Here is an 18,274-nt window from a genome sequence, read left to right on the forward strand (position 1 = left end):
GCAAGCAGGGGGATAGAGCAACAGCTCGTATATTTTTAGAGCCTGGATTGAGCCTCTTTCCTCAGTTCCTTATTTTGTTTTAAAAAAATAATAAAAGATGGTTTTATCCATAGGCTGAAAGTCCCAATAAATTTGAGGAGAGGGGCAAAACAGGGCAGCAAAAACCCATCTGAAAATCCCTAAACAAACAAACCCACCATCCTTTTTCCCTCTTCTGCAAGCACTTCAGCTTTTTCTTCAGATTAATTTTATTCTTTGTTTTCATATGGGCATATATATTAACAGCCTGTCTGTATGGGGATGTGTGTGTAGCTGTTGGCAGACATGCGGAGTTTCCACTCGGCCTTAATGCCAAATTAAAGCTTTATAACTTCAGTAGCTCTTTTTACCAGGGTATTAATAACCACCTCAGACACTGTGGTGCAGTTTATTAATCATTTGTTCATCCGGGGAGCTCGTGAGGGCGACTCGTGCTGTGCCACGGCAGGATGGGAGCGGGGCACAGCCCCGGGAGGGAACAGGGGCTGGGAGAGGGGAGGAGGATGCCCTGCGGGGCAGCTTTTTGTAAATTGGCCAAAGATGTGTTATCTGAACTCAGAGATCCTGACTCAGGTGGTGGGTGATGTCCTGCTGTGCCAGCAGTCTCTGGGCAGGTACCTGCACTCAGATCACGTCAGAGGGGATCTGCATCTCACCATGTGACAGAGACCCTCGCACCAGCCTGGTGCCCCATGCACCCACCCAGCTCTCCTGAAAGCATGTGAGACACAGGAGAGGCAGTCTCAGCTCTTGGCCCTGTGGAATGATGGAGCACGGATGAAGGACAAGGAACCACAAGTCACAGTGAGGACCTGGGGGGTTCCCAGCCTAATCACCCCACTGTCCCATGCCTAGACCCTGCTCTGTACCCCTTGCAATGGGTTTAGCTTCCCCAAAGATGGCAGTGCCCCAAAAGGGGCTTTTTTCCCCTCTCATTGATGCTTCCCACTCCCACGAGGGCAGAGACGGATCGAGATCCCCATTCCCTGCACTAGTTTAGGTTGTCCTGATGGATTGGAGCTTTATCACCACCCTCTGGGCTGGAAATGCTCCCTGCATCTCCATCCCACCTCCTTGTGCTAACCCTGGTCGCTTCAGCCCAATTCTGTCACCATTTCCCCATGAAGGGTTTGATGCTCCCCACCAGCAGCATGTTCATCTCCCTGGGGAATTGTCACTGCTGTTGTTGTTTCTTTGGCTTATCAGGCTGATCAAGCCTTGCTTTAAAAAATGTGTTTGTTTGGTTTTTGCTCTGGGAGTAGCAACTGCAAGATCCCCAGCAGGGAGATGGCTTCCCCGGAACGTGGCCGGACATCCTCCAGCACCACCAGACAGAGCAAACCTTATTTGCCATCCCAGGCCTCTCCTAAAGCTTCTCGGGGGACTTATAATTTTGGAAGTGAAGGTTAAGGTCATTCATGCATGTTTTTTTCCTAAATGGATTACTCTAGTGTGACTGTCTGCAAAGGAAAAATCTCTATAAAAATAAAAGGAAAAAGACCCTAGCAGTTTGGAGACAGCAATACATCGACACTGGAAGACTCAAGGTGTCTGAATATTTATACTCCAGTTGGCAGTTATAAAAAAACTCTTCTTCCCTCCTTGTACCCACCCCCTCCCCTTTTTAATCTCAGTACAGGCACGTTAGACGCCCTCAGTCAAAGATCTCCTTTGAACTGTGTATGTGAAATGTTTACAGTTTTACATTTCATATTTCAGCGGGGTGGAGGGGACAGGCACAACAGTCGCACACTGTGAATGCCGGAGAGGGAGGAAGGCAGAGGCCAAGGGGGAGGAGGTTTGGCAGCAATGGGAGGAGAATCAAACACCATCCCCACACTGCAATTGGAAAATTTTAGACTCCTTAAAAAAATATTTAAAAAATAATCCCTGGTGGCGTAGGCTCTGCAGGTGCATCCCACTGACACTGGCCCCTCACATGGGATGGTGGCTCCATCCACCAGCACCAAAAGGGCTGGCGTTACCCACAGGTGACCACTGAGTGACCAGCAGGCTGGACTGGGGCCCCAGTCCCACACAGAACCCTGCACTGGGTCTGTGGGAGTGCCAGAGGCTACAAACTGGAGTGCTGAGGTCCCCCAGGGAAATGCTGCATCTCCCTCCCAGCCCCATGCCCTGGCATCATCTGAGGGCAAGTGCAATTAGTTGCAGGGAGAAGTGGCAAATCCTGGTACATGTCCCCAGTGATGGGGGTGCTGCCAGAGGGGCTGGTGCTGCCTGGTACAAGAGGAGGCTGCAGAGCTGCAGGTCCCTGGGCTCGGCTGTCCCAGGGCACAGGGAGGGACAGATGCTGGCAGGCAGTGGGCAAGCACACTGCTCTGCTGAGAGGGGAGCTCAGGACAAGCTCCTCTGCCTGGCAGGCTGTGAGATGGACTGACAGACAAGGGGCTGAGACACTGGGGGTGACATTATCTGTCCAAAACCCAGGGGAGCAGTGGGCATGGCAGTGTTTGGGCAGCTTGGACTGGGGGACCAAGAGAGAGTCCATCCTAGCTGTGAATGCATGTCAGCAGCCTCCCTGTGGTTACTTAGATTTATATTGCCAGTACTCCTCTTGAAAGCTTTCCTAGCCCTAAGCTGACCCTGCAGCCAGACAGGTCTGCTGGCAGACACCCTCCAGGCCCAGCAGCCGGTTCTCTAAATCCTTCCTTCCCCACAGACTAAACTTTCTGGGGTAATTCAGTGCAAGAAATGAGCCAGCAAGCCTGACCCATGGCACAACGTTATCCCAGGAAGACAAGTCGATCCGACGGGAGAGGAGCCCTTCCCAGCCTGTGACAGTCACCCGGTGAGAGTGGCTGTCCCCAAAAGGGCAAAGGCTTCGGGGTGATGTGTCCCCATCCTTGGGGCATCGCCCAGCACATACGGGGGGGTGCTGATGCTTTTCAGAAATATTCTGCTGAGACATGTCCCAGACACACAGGGCAGCTTTGAGGAGGAAACCAGGCAACAGCAAGTTCCGAGGAAAGGCACAGGTTGTACCTGTCATCAGTGATGCCCTAATGATGCCCATGAGTTCAGTCTCATCCAAAAAGGATCAGGATCGGGTCCAGCCCTGCCCAGAGTCCTTGCATGCCCGCGGGCACCAACCTTCGCCCCTCTGCAGCTGCTTCCCCCTCCCCAGCCCACAGAATCCCCCAGCAGCAGCCTTGGGGATTAATTCCCCACCACAACTCCCCTGGCTGCCAAGTGGCCGGACACCCAGGGGCAGCTCGGTGCCTGTGCAGGACCAGGAGGAGACAGCACCGTCCCAGGCACACATGAGCACCAACCCGGTGCAGGATTGAGCTCACCTCTCTCCACCCCCACTCCACCCCTCTCCTTCCCTGAAGGGATCTGTCAAGTCTCTGCACGATGGAATTTCACTTTGCTATTTTAATGCAATTCTGGCTCAGGCTTAAATGGAACTGGAAACCAAAAGGCCTTAATAAATAAATATTATGATAAGAAATGAAAGCAATGCATACACTCAAGATAATTTGAGGGGGGATAAAAACCTAAGCATTCCTTTCTGTGCCTAAATCATAAAGCTTCACGTGAAGCTGGATGTCATCTTACCAAACCTTTGCCCTGGAAAATCTCTCCTGCTTGCCCAGGCTGCCCTCCTGAAAAGTTGCCTATTGTTTTAGAAACACTTTGAGCCAGATAAGACAATAGCCTTGAAATTCCTTCTAACTTTGTCGGTGACAGGGCTCGGGTGACCCTGCGCATGGCTGGAATCCGCCTATAAGAGATCTTTCATTATATTCTGCGCTCTGAGATTTCATTCACACGCTATTTAACCTTGCCGTGCACACAAACACGCAGCTGCCACAACAGCACAGCCAGAGCGGGGCTGGAGAAATCCTACATGCTGTAAGTGCTACGGAAAGCAAAGAGAAAACCCAACAGATGGCACAGATAGTGGGGAATTAAGGAGAAAACCCCCTTTGAGGCAGCCAACACCATCATGTATGGGGCTGTGTGTGCCCGGGTGCGCGCGCACTCCCGCGCGTGTGCATAGAAAAAATCCGAGCTAAATATAGAGGTGCTATAGAAAAGGGAAGGTATAGACAGACCATACATAAAGCTCTGTGTGTACGTCTGTGAAGGGGAGGCTCTGGTTCAACACGGGAGTGGTGAAACAGAAAAGCCAGAAGTTGATAAGGATGGGATGTACCTCTCTTTCCAAGAGATAGGGAAAGAGCTCCCTTATTTTTCAGGCTTTGCTGTGCTCAGCTACCCGAAGTTTTCTGCTGCCCACACCCCTGGAGCCAACATCTGAGATTCCCCCACGCCGATGTAAAGCCCCTGAGCACAGATGCAGCCTCCCGGCGTTATCGACGCCCGCTCCGCCATCCCTGCCCTCCAGCCCAGCCCGGGGCAGCCTCCCTGCCTGCACCGCCCTGCTCAGCCCCATCTCAGGGACACCGAAACCAGCAGAGCCCCCCTAAGCCCCTCCAAACAGCCATATTTTCCCTGTGATGGGTGCAGACTTGTTTGCCCACCCTAATTTTCTGCCTCTGCACTCCCTGCCTTGAGATAAAGAGTCCAAACAAAAAAAACTAAAGTCTAAGAAATGCAACTCTTATTAAAGAGTTTACAAACCCAACCCCAGTCCAAGGCAGTAGGAGAGAATATCTGCAAGCGACATTTAAAATCCCCTCCACTGTTTGTTGTTACTGCTGCTGCCTTCTCCAGCCTGCACTTAAACCCCAGCTCTAAGGAGGAGATCCGGCTGCCCAATCCACACATCAAACAGCAAACCTTCAAGCAGGGAAGATTTTCTCTTACCTTGACTGGCTTTATTTGCCAGAGTGTTTCCAGAGTGGAGGAGAAAGAAAAGGATGGAAAATCCAGCAATCTGCAAAGCTCCCATTGCAATCCCAGTCTGCAGGGAGGAGCGGGGGCAAGAAGGGGGATTTCTAGTGCTTTAAAGGAAACAAGGGGCTGAGCATGCGAAGGAAAATCAAGGGGAGGAAGGGGGTCTCTCCTTGCCGTGTGTGAGACAGAGGAAGGGAAGGGAACTGAACTGATGGAAAAAGCTGCTTTGGGTTCAGTTTGGGGCTCTTGGTGTTGCTGAAGAGAAGAGAGCGAGGGAGGGAGACCCAGGGCAGTTGGAGGAAAGTGGACTCTATCGCCCTCTCTCTGGCGGCTGCTCTGATCCCTTCTCCTTTTTTTTTTCCTTAAATAATCCCAGCCAATTCCAGTTTTGCAAGAGCAGCAGCAGCAGCAGCAGCAGCAGCAGCACTGAAGGGGGGAAGCAGGCGCCTTGCCCTGGTGCTGGGGACCTGGGAAAGGGGAGTGGAAAGGAGAGCCCCATCCAAGCAACGCCCTTTTTCTCTCTCCCAGCCTTTCTTTCTTTCTTTCTTTCTATTTGGCTTTGGTTACTCCTTCCCGGCTCCCCCCCTCGCACCCCCAAGGCTGGGCTTTGCCTGCAGGAATTTACAGTCTGCGCTGAAGGAGAAGGGCCAGTAGCCATGGAGACTGCTTCCCTGGGAGCAGGGAGGTCAGGCGGAGACCATGGGCGATCAATGCATCAATGCAAAGCCCCCCGCAACCCCCAGACCCACCCGGCACCTCGCAGCCCCTCGGCCAGCCGAGGGCTTGAGGTGGTGGCAAGGGGAGGGGTGCCGGGGGAGGCTTATGGAATGAGAAAAGGCAAGGGGTGGACAAGAAAAGGGGAAAGAAAAATATATATATAAGAAAAAAACCCAAGAGCTTGCAGATGGCACAACCCGGCTGGGCTTGGCAGCTGCGGGAGCATCTCAGAGTTGTGGGCCAGGGGAAAGCAGGGCCAGAGAGTAGCTCTGCTGGCCACAGGGAAAGGTGGGAGGAGGGACTGAAAATAAGGGTGGAGGGAGAAGAAAAAGACCATTCTGAAATATTTGGGGGATTTTGTTTGCTTGTGGGAGCTTCTCATAGCCTGGCCTTCTGCAGCTGGGGGCACCCCAGGCAGGCAGGGGGACCCCTGCCCCACTCCATGACCATCCCTGTGCTGGGAGCTGCTGGCACCATCCCTCTTCTGGGGTGTTCCTGCTCCCCAAGCCAGGAAAGGCATGGCCAGCCAGGAAATTGCAGCAGGAGATAAGGCTGGGAGCCAGGAGCGGGACCAGGAGGAAGGTGTGCAGTGATTCCACCTGTCCAGGGATACAGGGTCCCACAGCCACAGCAGCCACCATGCCCACAGGGTCATCCTGCCCATGGGCTCCTCCCAGCCCACCATGCTGCCCCTGCACCCTCCTGTACCCCCTTTTGTCCTAATGACACCTAAAGATACGACAAAGGGGGCTGTAGGCAATGGAAAATATCCAACCTAGCCAAGGCTCCCGCTGCATAGAGGAGGGTCTGCAGCTGGATAGGAGGATGCTGAGGAGTCCCTGGATCTAGTCATTCTTTCCCCAGAAAAACATCCCTCCTTGGGCTGCCCTCATTGGATGGGGACCTTCCCTTTGAGAGGGGGTTTGCAGGAGCAGGTCTGCTCCCCTGAGCCACACCAGTAATGCAAACCCATCCTTGGCACAGCCAGGCTCCAGGGCAGCTGGGAAAGGGCAAAGGCGTGGGAGTCATTAGTAAAGTTGCAAAAGAGTTTTACACATAAAAGTACAAATGCAGAGGTGTTGTCCTTAGGATGTACTGGGAGAGGACCATGACCAGTACAGTGCTATCCCACTTGGCACTGCCACTGAAGGAAGCCAGCTCCAGTCTGTGCCAGGAGCTCCTGGGGAGGAAGGCTCCTCTCGTACTGTGCTGAGCGGGAAGGAGCCCTGGTCCTTGCATCCCACATCCTGGCACGAGCTGAGACCATCCTTAGTGGGGTGCCACCACCCTCCCACGAGCATCACTCTGCTTTTCTTTCCGGGCTGGGATTTGCTGCATAAACACGAGTCTCTTATGGCTGTTGCAAGAGCAGAGTCAAAATGGAAACTCTGCGCTGGGTTACGCCGGCAGACCCTGTGCCTGCCACCGCACCTCGCACCCCATCCTGTGATCTTTATCATCATAACCAGAGGAAAACTAAACAGTCCTCCTTTTTTTCCCTCTAACCTGTCCTCTAAATCTGGAGACCAATCTCTCGGCAGGAGGAACAAGACCTTCAGCAATGTTGATTTATAATTGAGCTTCTAAATTGCAGGTTTACGCATTAGTATAAACACCCATAAACCAGCCTTAAATACACAGGACCGTGTGTAATTAAAACACCAAAACACCAGGCAGCCACGTGACAGCATGGGGGGATGAGCAAACCTCCTCACTTGTGCCCAGGCTGCCTCAGTGGAGACTAGTCTCCAGCCAAGTGCTCCCAGTTAAACCAGTGCCTTGCACTGGGGGAAGTGGGTCTTGCCCTTGAAGGCAGATCCTTGGCCAGCAGAAGCCTTGCTCATGCCACGTGAGCCAAGGGGCTGAGACCCACATCTCACTCCTCCAACCGGCTTGCAAAGCACCACAGCAAAGCAGCAGGGTTGGGGTGAGCTGCTGATGACCAGGAATGCACTAAAATATTATATAATCTTGCTTTCTTCCCAAAACATGCTGCCTGGTCAAGCGGCCGAAGGGCCGACGGAGGCGTCAGGGCTGTGCATGCTGCGGTGCCCCTTCAAGTACAGGGGTGTCCCCTGCCCCATGCACAGATGGGGAAAGTCAGGCAGATGGAGACTCCCAAGATCACACACGGAGTCTGGACAGAAGGCCATGAATCACACCTGAATCACCTGCAGGACAGCCCAGCGCTTCGGCCCTGATGGCTCCTCACCAGCTCCTGCTGCTGCCAGGCGGAGCTGGCATGGGTCTGTTCCAGGGAGCCCTCTCTGAAGGCCTTCACAGGCACTGGGACAACCCTGCCAGCCTGAGCCTTGTGAGTGCGTGTGTGTGCATGTGTGGCAGGGAAGGAGGTGGCAGGACTCTCCTCCCCGCTGCCTCCACTCCCCGTTGTGCACTTCTGGGCAAAATCCATTTGCTTTGGCTTCATGTAGGGCCAGAAGATTCGGCCCATTGTGCTGCAGCACTGAAGAGCCAGCAAGGAATTGTCAGCCATGCTGAAACGGTTACATGGGGAGTCATGAAAATTTACTGCACCACACTCCAGTCCCTCGCCAAGAAATAAAAGCAAAAGATCACAACAGGCATTTTTTTAATTTGAAGCAAAATTAAAAAAAGAACGGATCTGCACTCAGAAAACAACAACCACATCCACAGATCAAAGCAGCTGTTCTCCTCTCATTCAGGGTTTTAAGAGGTTTCTGCAGCTACAGAGATGTTTACACAGGGAGAGAGATACATACATTGTGCTCTCTTGATGCTGCCTCTCCCCCCTTCATCTGGCAAAACATTCCCTGGGAGGCGATATGAGGTCATTCCTAGCCCCTGTCTTGTTTTCCTCAAGCTGCAAGGCTTCGGGGCAAGAGGCAATTCAGTTCCCATTAGCACACACACATTTGCACTTGGAACCCTCCCATGTACATTTTGCTGGGGAACCTTGGGATGAACAGGGGACCAGCCCTCATCAGTTTTTTCCCTGAGGGAATTCCAGCAGCCAGAGCTGATGGGAGAGCCAGTGGCTCTGACAAAGCTCCTGGGAAGGTACATGGAGCCAGGAGGCGGGCTGGCATCTTCTGCAGACCAGCTTCTTCTGCAGACCAGCCACAATGTTTCTGTGGCTTCCACCACTTTTACGACAAGAAGGCTGAATGGCTCTGGGGAGCACTAATGGACTGTAAAAGGCTTTTTCCCCTCTGCCTCCTTGGCTTGAGCCCAATTCCGAGCAGCACTGAGCCCCACTCCAGTGCTTGTGCAGGGACGGAGGCTGTGGGAATGTGCCAGGGCAGGCTCTGCCTTCACCTCTCGGCATCAGCACGTCGGTCCAGCTGCTCCGTAGGCAGCACCCGCTTTGGCAAACGGACAAATTCTGGCTGTGAGCCAGCCTGCACTGTCTGTGCAACTGAAAAAACCCTCCGAAACAAATCTCCCTATCTCTAGCATGAATTCAATGCCATGTGCTAGGAACGAGCTGCGTCTCCAGCTCGGACTGCGTGTGCTTGCGTGATGCTGAGCCAAAAGGTGTTTGAGGCTGCAGAAGAAGCTGCTGAGAAGCAAACTCCCCAAGGCCCTTAGGGCCTGCAGAAGCAGTGACTGAATCAGGCAGGGATATTATAGGCAGAAGAGTGAACTGGGAGATTTCCCCTTCCCTCTAGTCCACAAGGACTAGAGGGACAACACTGCCCATTCAGGGCAGGACCCCCTCTCTCTGCTGCAGGGGGTGGTTGGATGCTGGCACCGTGTCCCACCCTGCACGCTGGAAGGTGCCGGGTCCAAGAAACAGCAGCCCAGACATTTCAATGCCCCAGTGAGGGCTGTAGCCTACAACTTGGAACAGAATAGACTATTTTTAAAAACAGAGAGGAAAACACAGTATTCCCAGCGACGTGCCAACAGCCCAGGCTCGTGCGACCCAGCCAGTCCCCAACGCTACGTCCCTCATTTCCCCTAGGGTTTGATCAGGATGCCTCCAAGGTGGGTAGAAAAGCACCAAGTAACACTAAATGAGTGCCTGGCACCCTGTGACACCTTTTTTCCAGTGTCACGGAGTTTCCTAAAACGCTGTGTGCGAAAGCCCTTGTTTGTAATTCCCAGTTTGCAGCAGGAGAAGGTGACACACGCTGAGGTGAGGTGACTTACCCGGCATCATCGGGAAGGTCAATGGCAGCGCCAGGAATAGCCCAGTTCCCAGTTAACCACTAACCACACTTATCCCAGAATAAGGGTCTCTTTTTCCAGCTAAATTTATAACAGCTTTCCAAGTGACATAAGGTCTTACAGAAATAGGCAGGCTTTTATTCCAGAATAATTACTGGGAGATTGGACTGGAGTGTGTATAATTACACTGGTGTCACTGCTGCCAGCGAGTCGGACCCTGTGCCACTGGGACACTTGCTGCACACTCCCTACAGCTTTTATCTCATCCTGCTTTTACACGAGTGTGTGTATGTCAGCTGAGATCATCGGGGTGTGGGTGGAGAAGGACGGGGCTTTGTGTAGAAAGGAAAGCGATGTATCACTCTCTAAAGCTCTGTTAATTGCATTTCCCATGGAAGATATCCTGATAAAAGGTCTTCAGCTACTGAACTCAAAAGGAGTCTTTTGGGGGGCACTGGATCGCACCCCAGATGGAATCAGCAATGCTCTGTGCATCTGCTTCAAGTTCATCCCAGACACAGCTTTGGAGCAGGTGTTTTATTTTAAATACATTTTACACCCCACATCAGTAAAATCGAGCTCTGAGTCCAGGTCAAGGCCTGAAACACATTTCTGACATAAGCTGCGGGGACACATTGTACGTAAACACCCTTTGAAAGTAACTTCTGTGTTTATCAGGTGTTGATGTGTCTGGGCATTGGCTGGAATGGTGCCTGCCAGGAACAGGGCTATGGGGGCTGTAGGGGGCTGCAGGGGGCTCTGGAGGGCTGCTCTGCCACCCCTGGCCCTGGGGCCACACACTGTGACAAGGCAGGGGTTAACTGTGACACCGCGGGAACTCCAGGACCCAAACGCACATGTTTAAAAGTAGCACTTCTCTCCTTAAAATAGTTTATGAATCTTACTTGGGGATAAATCCAACACCCTGCAGCAGAAGGAGACCTATTAATTCCTGAGTTTTTTCACGCCGTAGTAAAGCAGCGGTTTTATTTGCCCGCCTTGTGTAAGATGTCAGTCATTTTCCCACTTGCATTTCCATCTACAATTTAACAAGGCAGCAGTTTATTTCCAGAAGCCCCAGCCAGACCCCAGCCAACTGCGTCAATATTTTGTTGCTTACACAAACGCCACCATTAGAGTCAAAACCCCATTCTGGGGGAGGCTTTTTCCCTTTTTTTTGGAAAAGGGTTCCTCTGGGATGATGCATGTACACTCTGGAAGTATGAAAGGTAACAGCAGCCTCTCCGAGCGGGTACCCGGTGCAGAGACGTTCTGAAATCATGAGCACACTGCTCAGGGCACTGACCCGACCAAAGGCATTTGCTAATTAATTCATTCTTCCAAGAGACTTAACTGCCTCTTGCCTTCGGAAACCAAGGCAAACCCGAGCCAAATCCAAAGCCTGTCGGAAAACAGGGAGAGACCCTTATTGAGTGCAGAACACTTCAGAGGTGGGAGCTGGCTCCCGCTCGTCTGGTGCTGCCGCGGGGCCGAGGCAGGGCAGGCGTCCAACCCCGAGCGGCCGCTTCGCTCTCCCGCAGGGTTCCTCACTGCCACTTTTGGGACACAGGAGGGAGGCAGAGCTTGGCCATGCCAGGGCCTCCCCACCTTCTTCAGCCTCCCCCTACAACACTGCTTTGGGATGTCTTCCCTGCGCTGCAGCTGGTCACGGGCTGACCACGGCTGCTGCCTTGTTTGACGGTTGCTCCTGCAGCCTGCATCATCCTGTTGCCTTTGGCAGGTTCTCCCAAAAACCCTCAGAGATTTTCTGGTCCAGTGTGAGCTCGAGCTCAGCACGGCAGGTTCACCCCTCTGCCCCAGCCTCCCGACCACGGCTCTTGAGTCACGGGGCCCTCGAGGCACCCCTAGCACCTCCCTGAATCTGCACCCATTGGCACCCACAAAAGCTGGGGGATTTAACCCCACTCATGGCTAAAACATCTGACAAAATCCCAAGGCTAACACAAGCAGGGGAACCTAAAGAAAAAGGTTCCACCAGCCTGGGCAGCTGGGGAAGCCCTGCAGGATCTCCTCTGTGATCCTGCATCAGACCACTTTCACATGAGAACAGAGCAGGCTTAGTGTGTCAACAAGCCCCAAACACCGAGGGCAGCTGGAAGTCAGATGACATTATTTTTTTTTTTTTATTTAAAACAAACTTCTTAACCTACAGGAAAGTAAACGTTCTTCTAGGATGGCCAAGAAAACCATGCTGGGATTTTCCAAATGGGCATGACTGACTGTTTATGAGCAGAGGCTTCCAAACGCAGGAATAAATGGCTTGCTCTCAGCAGGTTTTCCTTTCTATATTTACCCTCACCTGAAATGAACACTATTGCACACTGCAACACTTATTCCCTCTGATCAGGGGAGCAGGCAAAGAGACTAACCAGCCACAACACGTCAAATAAATTGTTAATCTGGTGTTTGCACGGGCAGGGGGAGGAGGGAGTCCCCTGGGTTTGGGGCAGGGCCCAGGTCCTGCTTACAATTCCCATCCCAGCTTGGCAGGAGCACTTTGCTTGCCTGCTGCTGCTTCTGGCTGCCAAGAGCTGGAGCTGGGTCCTTCGTGGAACTGATCTGTCAGTTCCCAACAGGTCTCAAGTCCCCTCCCTGCGGCACCTGAGCATCCCTGATCACAGGCAGCTGGTGGAAAGGGCTGACAGCTGGTGCAAGGACCTGCCCGAGGCTGCACAAGAAGCTTAGAAAAGGCAAGAAAGTGTGCCCAGATCCCAGGAGAATGCTCAGGCATGAGACAACCCTCAAATGGGGGGGCTGAGCCATTGCAAACCAAACCTTACCATGAGGCCAACCACTCAGCTGTAAAATCTCTCCTAATCCCAGCCCTGGGGAAAGGAGAGGACGGGGAGATCACCTGCCTCTCCAGGATGTCACCCACATCACATGGCTCCCTGGGTCATGCTCACACCCACCACCACCTTCAAATCTGGGCTTGACCTCCAGTTTACCTTGAAGTTCACTAATTGTGCCAGCTCTGGCACACCGGCTGAAAAAGGGGTTCACATCGTCCCAGGAAGAATGGGGGACATTAATCCCCGTGGCAATAGGGGAGGTTGATCAGTCATTAGAGTACACGGGGGCTGAGGACACCCGACAGCCCTCAAAGGGGCCCTTGGATGTGGGCAGCAGGGCTTGCATGTATTCATGCCAGGCAGGACCTGTTTTTTTTTTTCCCAGCTCTAACTTTTCACTTTTGAAAAAGTCTGTCCTTGTTGGAATAGCTGAGCAAACCCTTCCCAACCAGCCAGCCATTCCAAGAGAATTTGTGTTAATCCAGATTAATGAACATAAAGCAATCTAGATAAACCGCATTAAGCCAAAAACACCTTTGAACTTTTCTTTTTTTTTTTTCCGATCACAATCCCTACCCGAGCACTGTGTGTGGTTTGGGCCTCCCCAGAGCCGAGCTCTGCACAGACCCACAATTAAGTCAGAAATACAAAGATTACCCAGAGCCAGTGGCACTGGCAGCGACCTGGCACATGGGGCCCAAAAGCAGTTCCAGGTCCAGAGGCACCCAGAGGGGTGAGATGGCACAAGAATCATGTCCTCAGCTCCAGGCACATCTCCTGGCAATGATGCCTGGGCTCTGGCCTGGCTGCCTACGTGGCTGTGAGCCAAACCCCTCCAAGACTCAGTTTACCCAGCACCAGCCCATCTCCTAAATACACAGATGACAGATTGGCCTGAAACACCCTGAGGCCAGGCACTGCCCACAGCTGACTGGACAGGGTGGGTAATGGCTTGTCCCCACAGCTCGGACACGTGCACTGTGACTGAGGTGGCAACAGCCAGGGCATGCCTATGGGATGTCTCATGGAAAAGGTCACACACCAGTTCAGGAGCAGGGAATTAACAGATACCATAGTAATTGGTGAAGCACGTGGCATGTTACGGGCACATATATGCCTTGACACCCACACCAGAGTCATCACAGCACCAGATACTCAATTCTCCAAAGAACTCCCAACCAAAATCAGACCCAACACCAAGACATCCTCTCACCTGGACAAGGTGGACAACACCCCTTCATGCGCCTGCCAGGATGCCAGGAGCTCCTCAGGATCCAGCTGTCTGCCCACATCCAGCACAGGAACAATCCAAACCTTGTCTGGTGCCCTAGGAGCTCCTGCAAAAATAGCTTTCCTAACTGATGGGGCAGAGGAAAACTCCTGGCTCTCCCCTCCACACCCTTCCAAAACACCTGTTAACACTTTCTGCCCCCATTGCCCTCCTCCTTGAAGGCTGATTTCTAACAGCCACAGCTGTAGCTTGTAGGCTCCAAATTTGGAAGCGGGGGCTGTGACACCACCTGGGCTCTGCCTCTCCTCTTGGGCCTGGGTTTGCTATTTTGCAGAGAACCTTCTGTGGCTGCTCAGCAGGGTGGCTCACAGCTTGGGGCACTGTGCTTTGCTCCCAGGTCATTTGGATTGGGATACCCCAGGAAGTTTGCTTTCGGCTGCCTCTGGCCGTGCGTGGGTGTGCAAACAGTGACCAATTTCACTGCTGGTTCGACTCCTTTAAATGGGGACTTTCATATTTGTCAGGCTTGGAAAAACATCACCATCTTTTAAACAAAAAATCCATTTCCTCTTCCATGGGGAAGGTGTTTCTGTTTGCACTGGCAGGCCCTTCCCTGCTGCTGCGCCCAGCACAGTCGTGCCGGTGGGGCTGCAGAAGTGTGGCTGTTCCACTGTGCTGGAACTATGGTGGGTTCCTACTATGGTGAGGATGCTCCAGCTGTGGAGCTCTCTCTGCTCCTGCTGGGAAAATGGGAGCCTTCTAGGAAAGCTGAGCCCTCTGTGTCAGGCTGGGTTTGATTTCTTAGGGAAATTGCTTCAAACAGGGCAGAGGATTTGCATGGGCTCTCCATGGCCCCTCATCAATGCCATTTGTGGTGCAGATTTGCAGCTCAGATGGTTCTTTTCCAATGTGATCATCAGGGTTACAAATTTCTGAGATGATAAAAGGGCAAATTGGAAATCTCCCTATGGAGTTTGCTGCCTGACACTCAAGTGCTCACCCTGAAAGACTCAAAATCCCAATTTCCTCTGTTGGGATTTCAGCTAGATGGCTTGGCTAAAATAAATGAGATTATTCTAATCAGAGAGATGGATGGAGTTCATTAAAACAGTAGATTAGAAGAACTCACCCTGCCTATTACCAGTGCTCCTGAGGTCTTCTGCCTTTCTGGCAAGTTAAAGCCACTCAGGAATTAGATTGCTTTGCAGAAATCTGCAGGAAATGCATTAAAAATACATACTGCTATTACAATTCTTCATGTCACCAGTCACTTGGGAGAGGAAACTAATGAAGGGAAAATGCATATATATTTAAATACTTACAATTAACTCCCCTGGGATCAGGATTTATGGGCTGGGAGCAGTGGGCCTTCCTCTGAAACAGAGACAAGAGCAAACTTAAGTCCCCTCAGGAACGGTGAGGAAAACGCTTTTCCCCACCCTCACCTTTCTCACCTGAAGCTAAGGATCAGAAAAGGGCAGAAGGTGGGTCTGGCACTGCACAAAGCTGAACAGGGAGCACTGGGGGAAATTCCTGCGCAGGATTTGGGCCAAACTGGTCCCATGAGGAGCGTTACTGGTTTTGTTTCTCATGACCAGTTGCTTTCCTGCTCACGAGCCATTCCTGTGGCTTTGAGCAGCTGCCCTGTGCCCTGCCCGGGGGCTCCGTAACCCCCAGCACCAGCCCCGGCTGCACAGGTGCTGAGGAAACAAACAAAAAAGGAAGTTCTGGGAGGGAGAAGAAAGGCAAATTGTTTACTGGCACACAAGGAGCCTCATCCCAGATTTTGTGGGTTTGCCCCTCGTAAGATTTAATCCCAGTTTCAGCGAAGTCGAGGGGAGGTTACAGGAGGTGGCCGGAGTCAGGGCCTTCCCTCAGGGCCCGCCAGAAAGGAAAACGGACAAACCCAGATGGACGCGGCGGCTGCACGGCCGGCAGCGCTCCCTGCAGCCTCCCGGCTGCTCCCGCCGCAGCTCCCGGGGTGAAGCGCCTGCGACAGCCGGGATGGCGGGGAAGGGGTGGCTGAGACGCGAGGACAGGGACGGAACACGCGCTGCCCGCGGGTCGCGGCGCCTGGACACGCCTCGCACGGACACGCCTCGCACCGGGGCCACCGCCCCCTCGCTCCCCCCCCGCCTGCAATGGGAGCGTCCCGCCGCGCCGCCTCCGCCCGGCGCCCGGCGCGGCCCATTCGCGGGGCAGGGGGGCGCCGCCTCCCGCGAGTGCGGGGTCCGCGTATGGCGGGTTGGCGGCCTGGCGGGGGCGGGCGCGGGGCCCCCGGGGCGGTGTGACCCGGTGTGACTCCTCGGTGTGACTCCTCGGTGTGACTCCTCGGTGTGACTCCTCGGTGTGACTCGGTGTCCCCAGTGCCCCCCCGGTGAGGCGGCGCGGTCGCCGCTCCCGGCCGGCACTAGGGGTCAGCCCCGCGCCGGGGATGGCGGGGCCGGAGGAGCGTCCCCTCACACCCACAGCAGGTGGTTTGTCTGAGCACGAACCTGCACGGTTCCACTCAAAAGCTGCTCGGTAATGCTTTTAACCCCCCTTCCTCCCCATTCTTCTCTTACTCTTACTTTTATCCTGCTTTTGTGCAGCCAACCCTGCACCAGTCCTTGGAGGAGCTACTTACATTTCCATACTGCCCGCTGTGCGTGAAATTGTCATCAGAGCCACGTGGGACTGCCAGGGATCAGCTTCGGCCACAAAGGCTGTGTGTGTATACACATATCTGTCTATAGAGGTGTATATCTACATGGGCTTGGCTTCTCTCTGTCAGGTAACAAAACGTGTGAGAATGGGGAAGGAGGTGGTTCGGGTATGACACTACAAATAACAAGAAAATAGGATAGCTCCTGAAATAAGTTGAAGAAGTTGGAGCCTGTTTTATTTATTCAATGCTTTATGATGTACTGAGAAGTTCTTAAATCTGGTGTCAGGTATGACTCACTAGCATGGAAAGATTTAGAGGCTCCAGCTGTGTAAGCTGTGACTATGACAAGAACAAAGCACACTCTGCAGAGGAGCTCCCTCTGAGGTGTCGGGGTTTCAGCTGAAGAGCTGTTTAAGTGCCTGACACTCTCTCACTGCAAAAACAAGCACTAGCTAGAAAAATGTTCTGGTGGGTCTTCTCTGAGGGCTTGGAGAGTTTCCCTGAAAAGTGCTGTGCTTCTCTCACAGGAGATTTCTGTGCAAAGGTTGATTGACCAATAATTTTCTGTTTTCATACTTTTACTCCCTGGAAGGCAGTGGATTCATTCCTTCCTCAGCCTTTTAATTTTCTTTGATGGACATAATTCTCAAAAAGATTTCCCCAAAGGCCGTTCCCCATTCAGGAAGAGCTGCTGGAAGTTGGGTGCAGGTTTGGATGCGTGATCCACCACAACAGGCAGGAGTCCAGGAATTCTCAGGAAGCTGCTTCTCCCAGACACAGGCTGGATTATTTTTCATCACATTCTCCGTGTACCAGGCAGGAGTGGAATCCATTCTCCAGTTTCTCAGATCCTGCCTCAGCTTGTAAAAGTCCACCCAACCAGGGTCAGTGGGAAGTGCTCCTTGGTATGTCAGGATCTGAATAAACCTCTAAACTACAAAAAGTAGTGGTCTTCTTTCCTCAAAAAACCTGCCAGCATTTGAGGGGGAAGGCAAGGGGGCTGTGGAGCTCATTGAACTGCAGTGCAGCTCAGGCCTTTTAATTCAAGGTGTTAATTCTGCACTGGGCCTGTAACCTCTGCTGAGGCGTCGGTCCCAGCCAGGGCTGTGGCTGTGAGGGATAAAACTGCACAGTCTTTCAAACCATTCAACCAGCTCCGTGTGTTTCAGAGTCAGCCTGAAAACCTGACTTGCTGAGATATTAGAAATGGAACATACAGTATAAATTTAGCAATCCCTGGCATATTTAGTATTTTACATCAGCCAGATTTTACTTGACATGAAAATCTGAACTTTAACCTGTATTTAAATGTCTAGATTTCTTGCTCTAATTTTACATAATGAAACGTCCTAGTTCCTGGCAAGCCCCAGGTCTTTGCTGGGTAAATGCTACAAGCTATGGCTGCTGAAACAGGCCCCTGGAACTACTCACTGCCACGCTGCAAAAAAGGGATCTCGGTGGTTATTGTGAGTACATTCGGGTCCTGACAGTTGCCAGGGCACAGTCCTTGCAGATGTACATTAGTGGGGGTAAAGTCAGCTTTTCTCACACACCATCATGCAGAGAACACACCCACAGTGGCTGCAGACCCTTGTGCTGTCTTTAACAGAACATGTGGATGCAATTTTATGCATAAATTAATTTGTCTCAATAATATTCGATATTTGGGTCATTATGACTAACTGCAAAAAAGAGCAGCTTCAACCAAAGCAGCTGCTCAACCCCCAGTGCTGTCCCCCCTGCATGGCCCCAAACCCCCCTGGGCTGGTGCCCACAGAACAAGAACTGGTCTGACACAGACACCCAAGAGACTTGGGTACAACACTGAGGCCACAGACAACAGCACAAACG

At 52.6% G+C, this 18,274-nt stretch overlaps 1 protein-coding gene across 8 annotated transcripts in view; it reads right to left on the minus strand.

Annotated features, from left to right (window-relative positions):
* The window catches only part of SCUBE3 (signal peptide, CUB domain and EGF like domain containing 3), a 42,350-nt gene extending 26,479 nt beyond the window's left edge, over positions 1-15,871 (minus strand). Inside the window, exons 1-3 of one of the 8 annotated variants that reach the window (XM_064635799.1) lie at positions 15,683-15,871; positions 15,099-15,150; positions 13,759-13,882 (exon numbers count right to left, since the gene is read on the minus strand). In XM_064635799.1, coding sequence (XP_064491869.1) covers positions 13,759-13,837 — 79 coding nt within the window. In that variant the 5' untranslated portion in view covers positions 13,838-13,882; positions 15,099-15,150; positions 15,683-15,871. Of the gene's footprint in view, positions 1-4,833; positions 5,535-13,758; positions 13,883-15,098; positions 15,151-15,230 lie in introns of those variants that run through there. The other 7 variants (XM_064635798.1, XM_064635800.1, XM_064635797.1 and 4 more) reach the window with 7 other exon arrangements.
* Between the last annotated feature and the right edge of the window lie 2,403 nt (positions 15,872-18,274).

This window comes from Pseudopipra pipra, chromosome 25, assembly GCF_036250125.1.
Source record: "Pseudopipra pipra isolate bDixPip1 chromosome 25, bDixPip1.hap1, whole genome shotgun sequence".
NCBI lineage: Eukaryota > Metazoa > Chordata > Aves > Passeriformes > Pipridae > Pseudopipra > Pseudopipra pipra.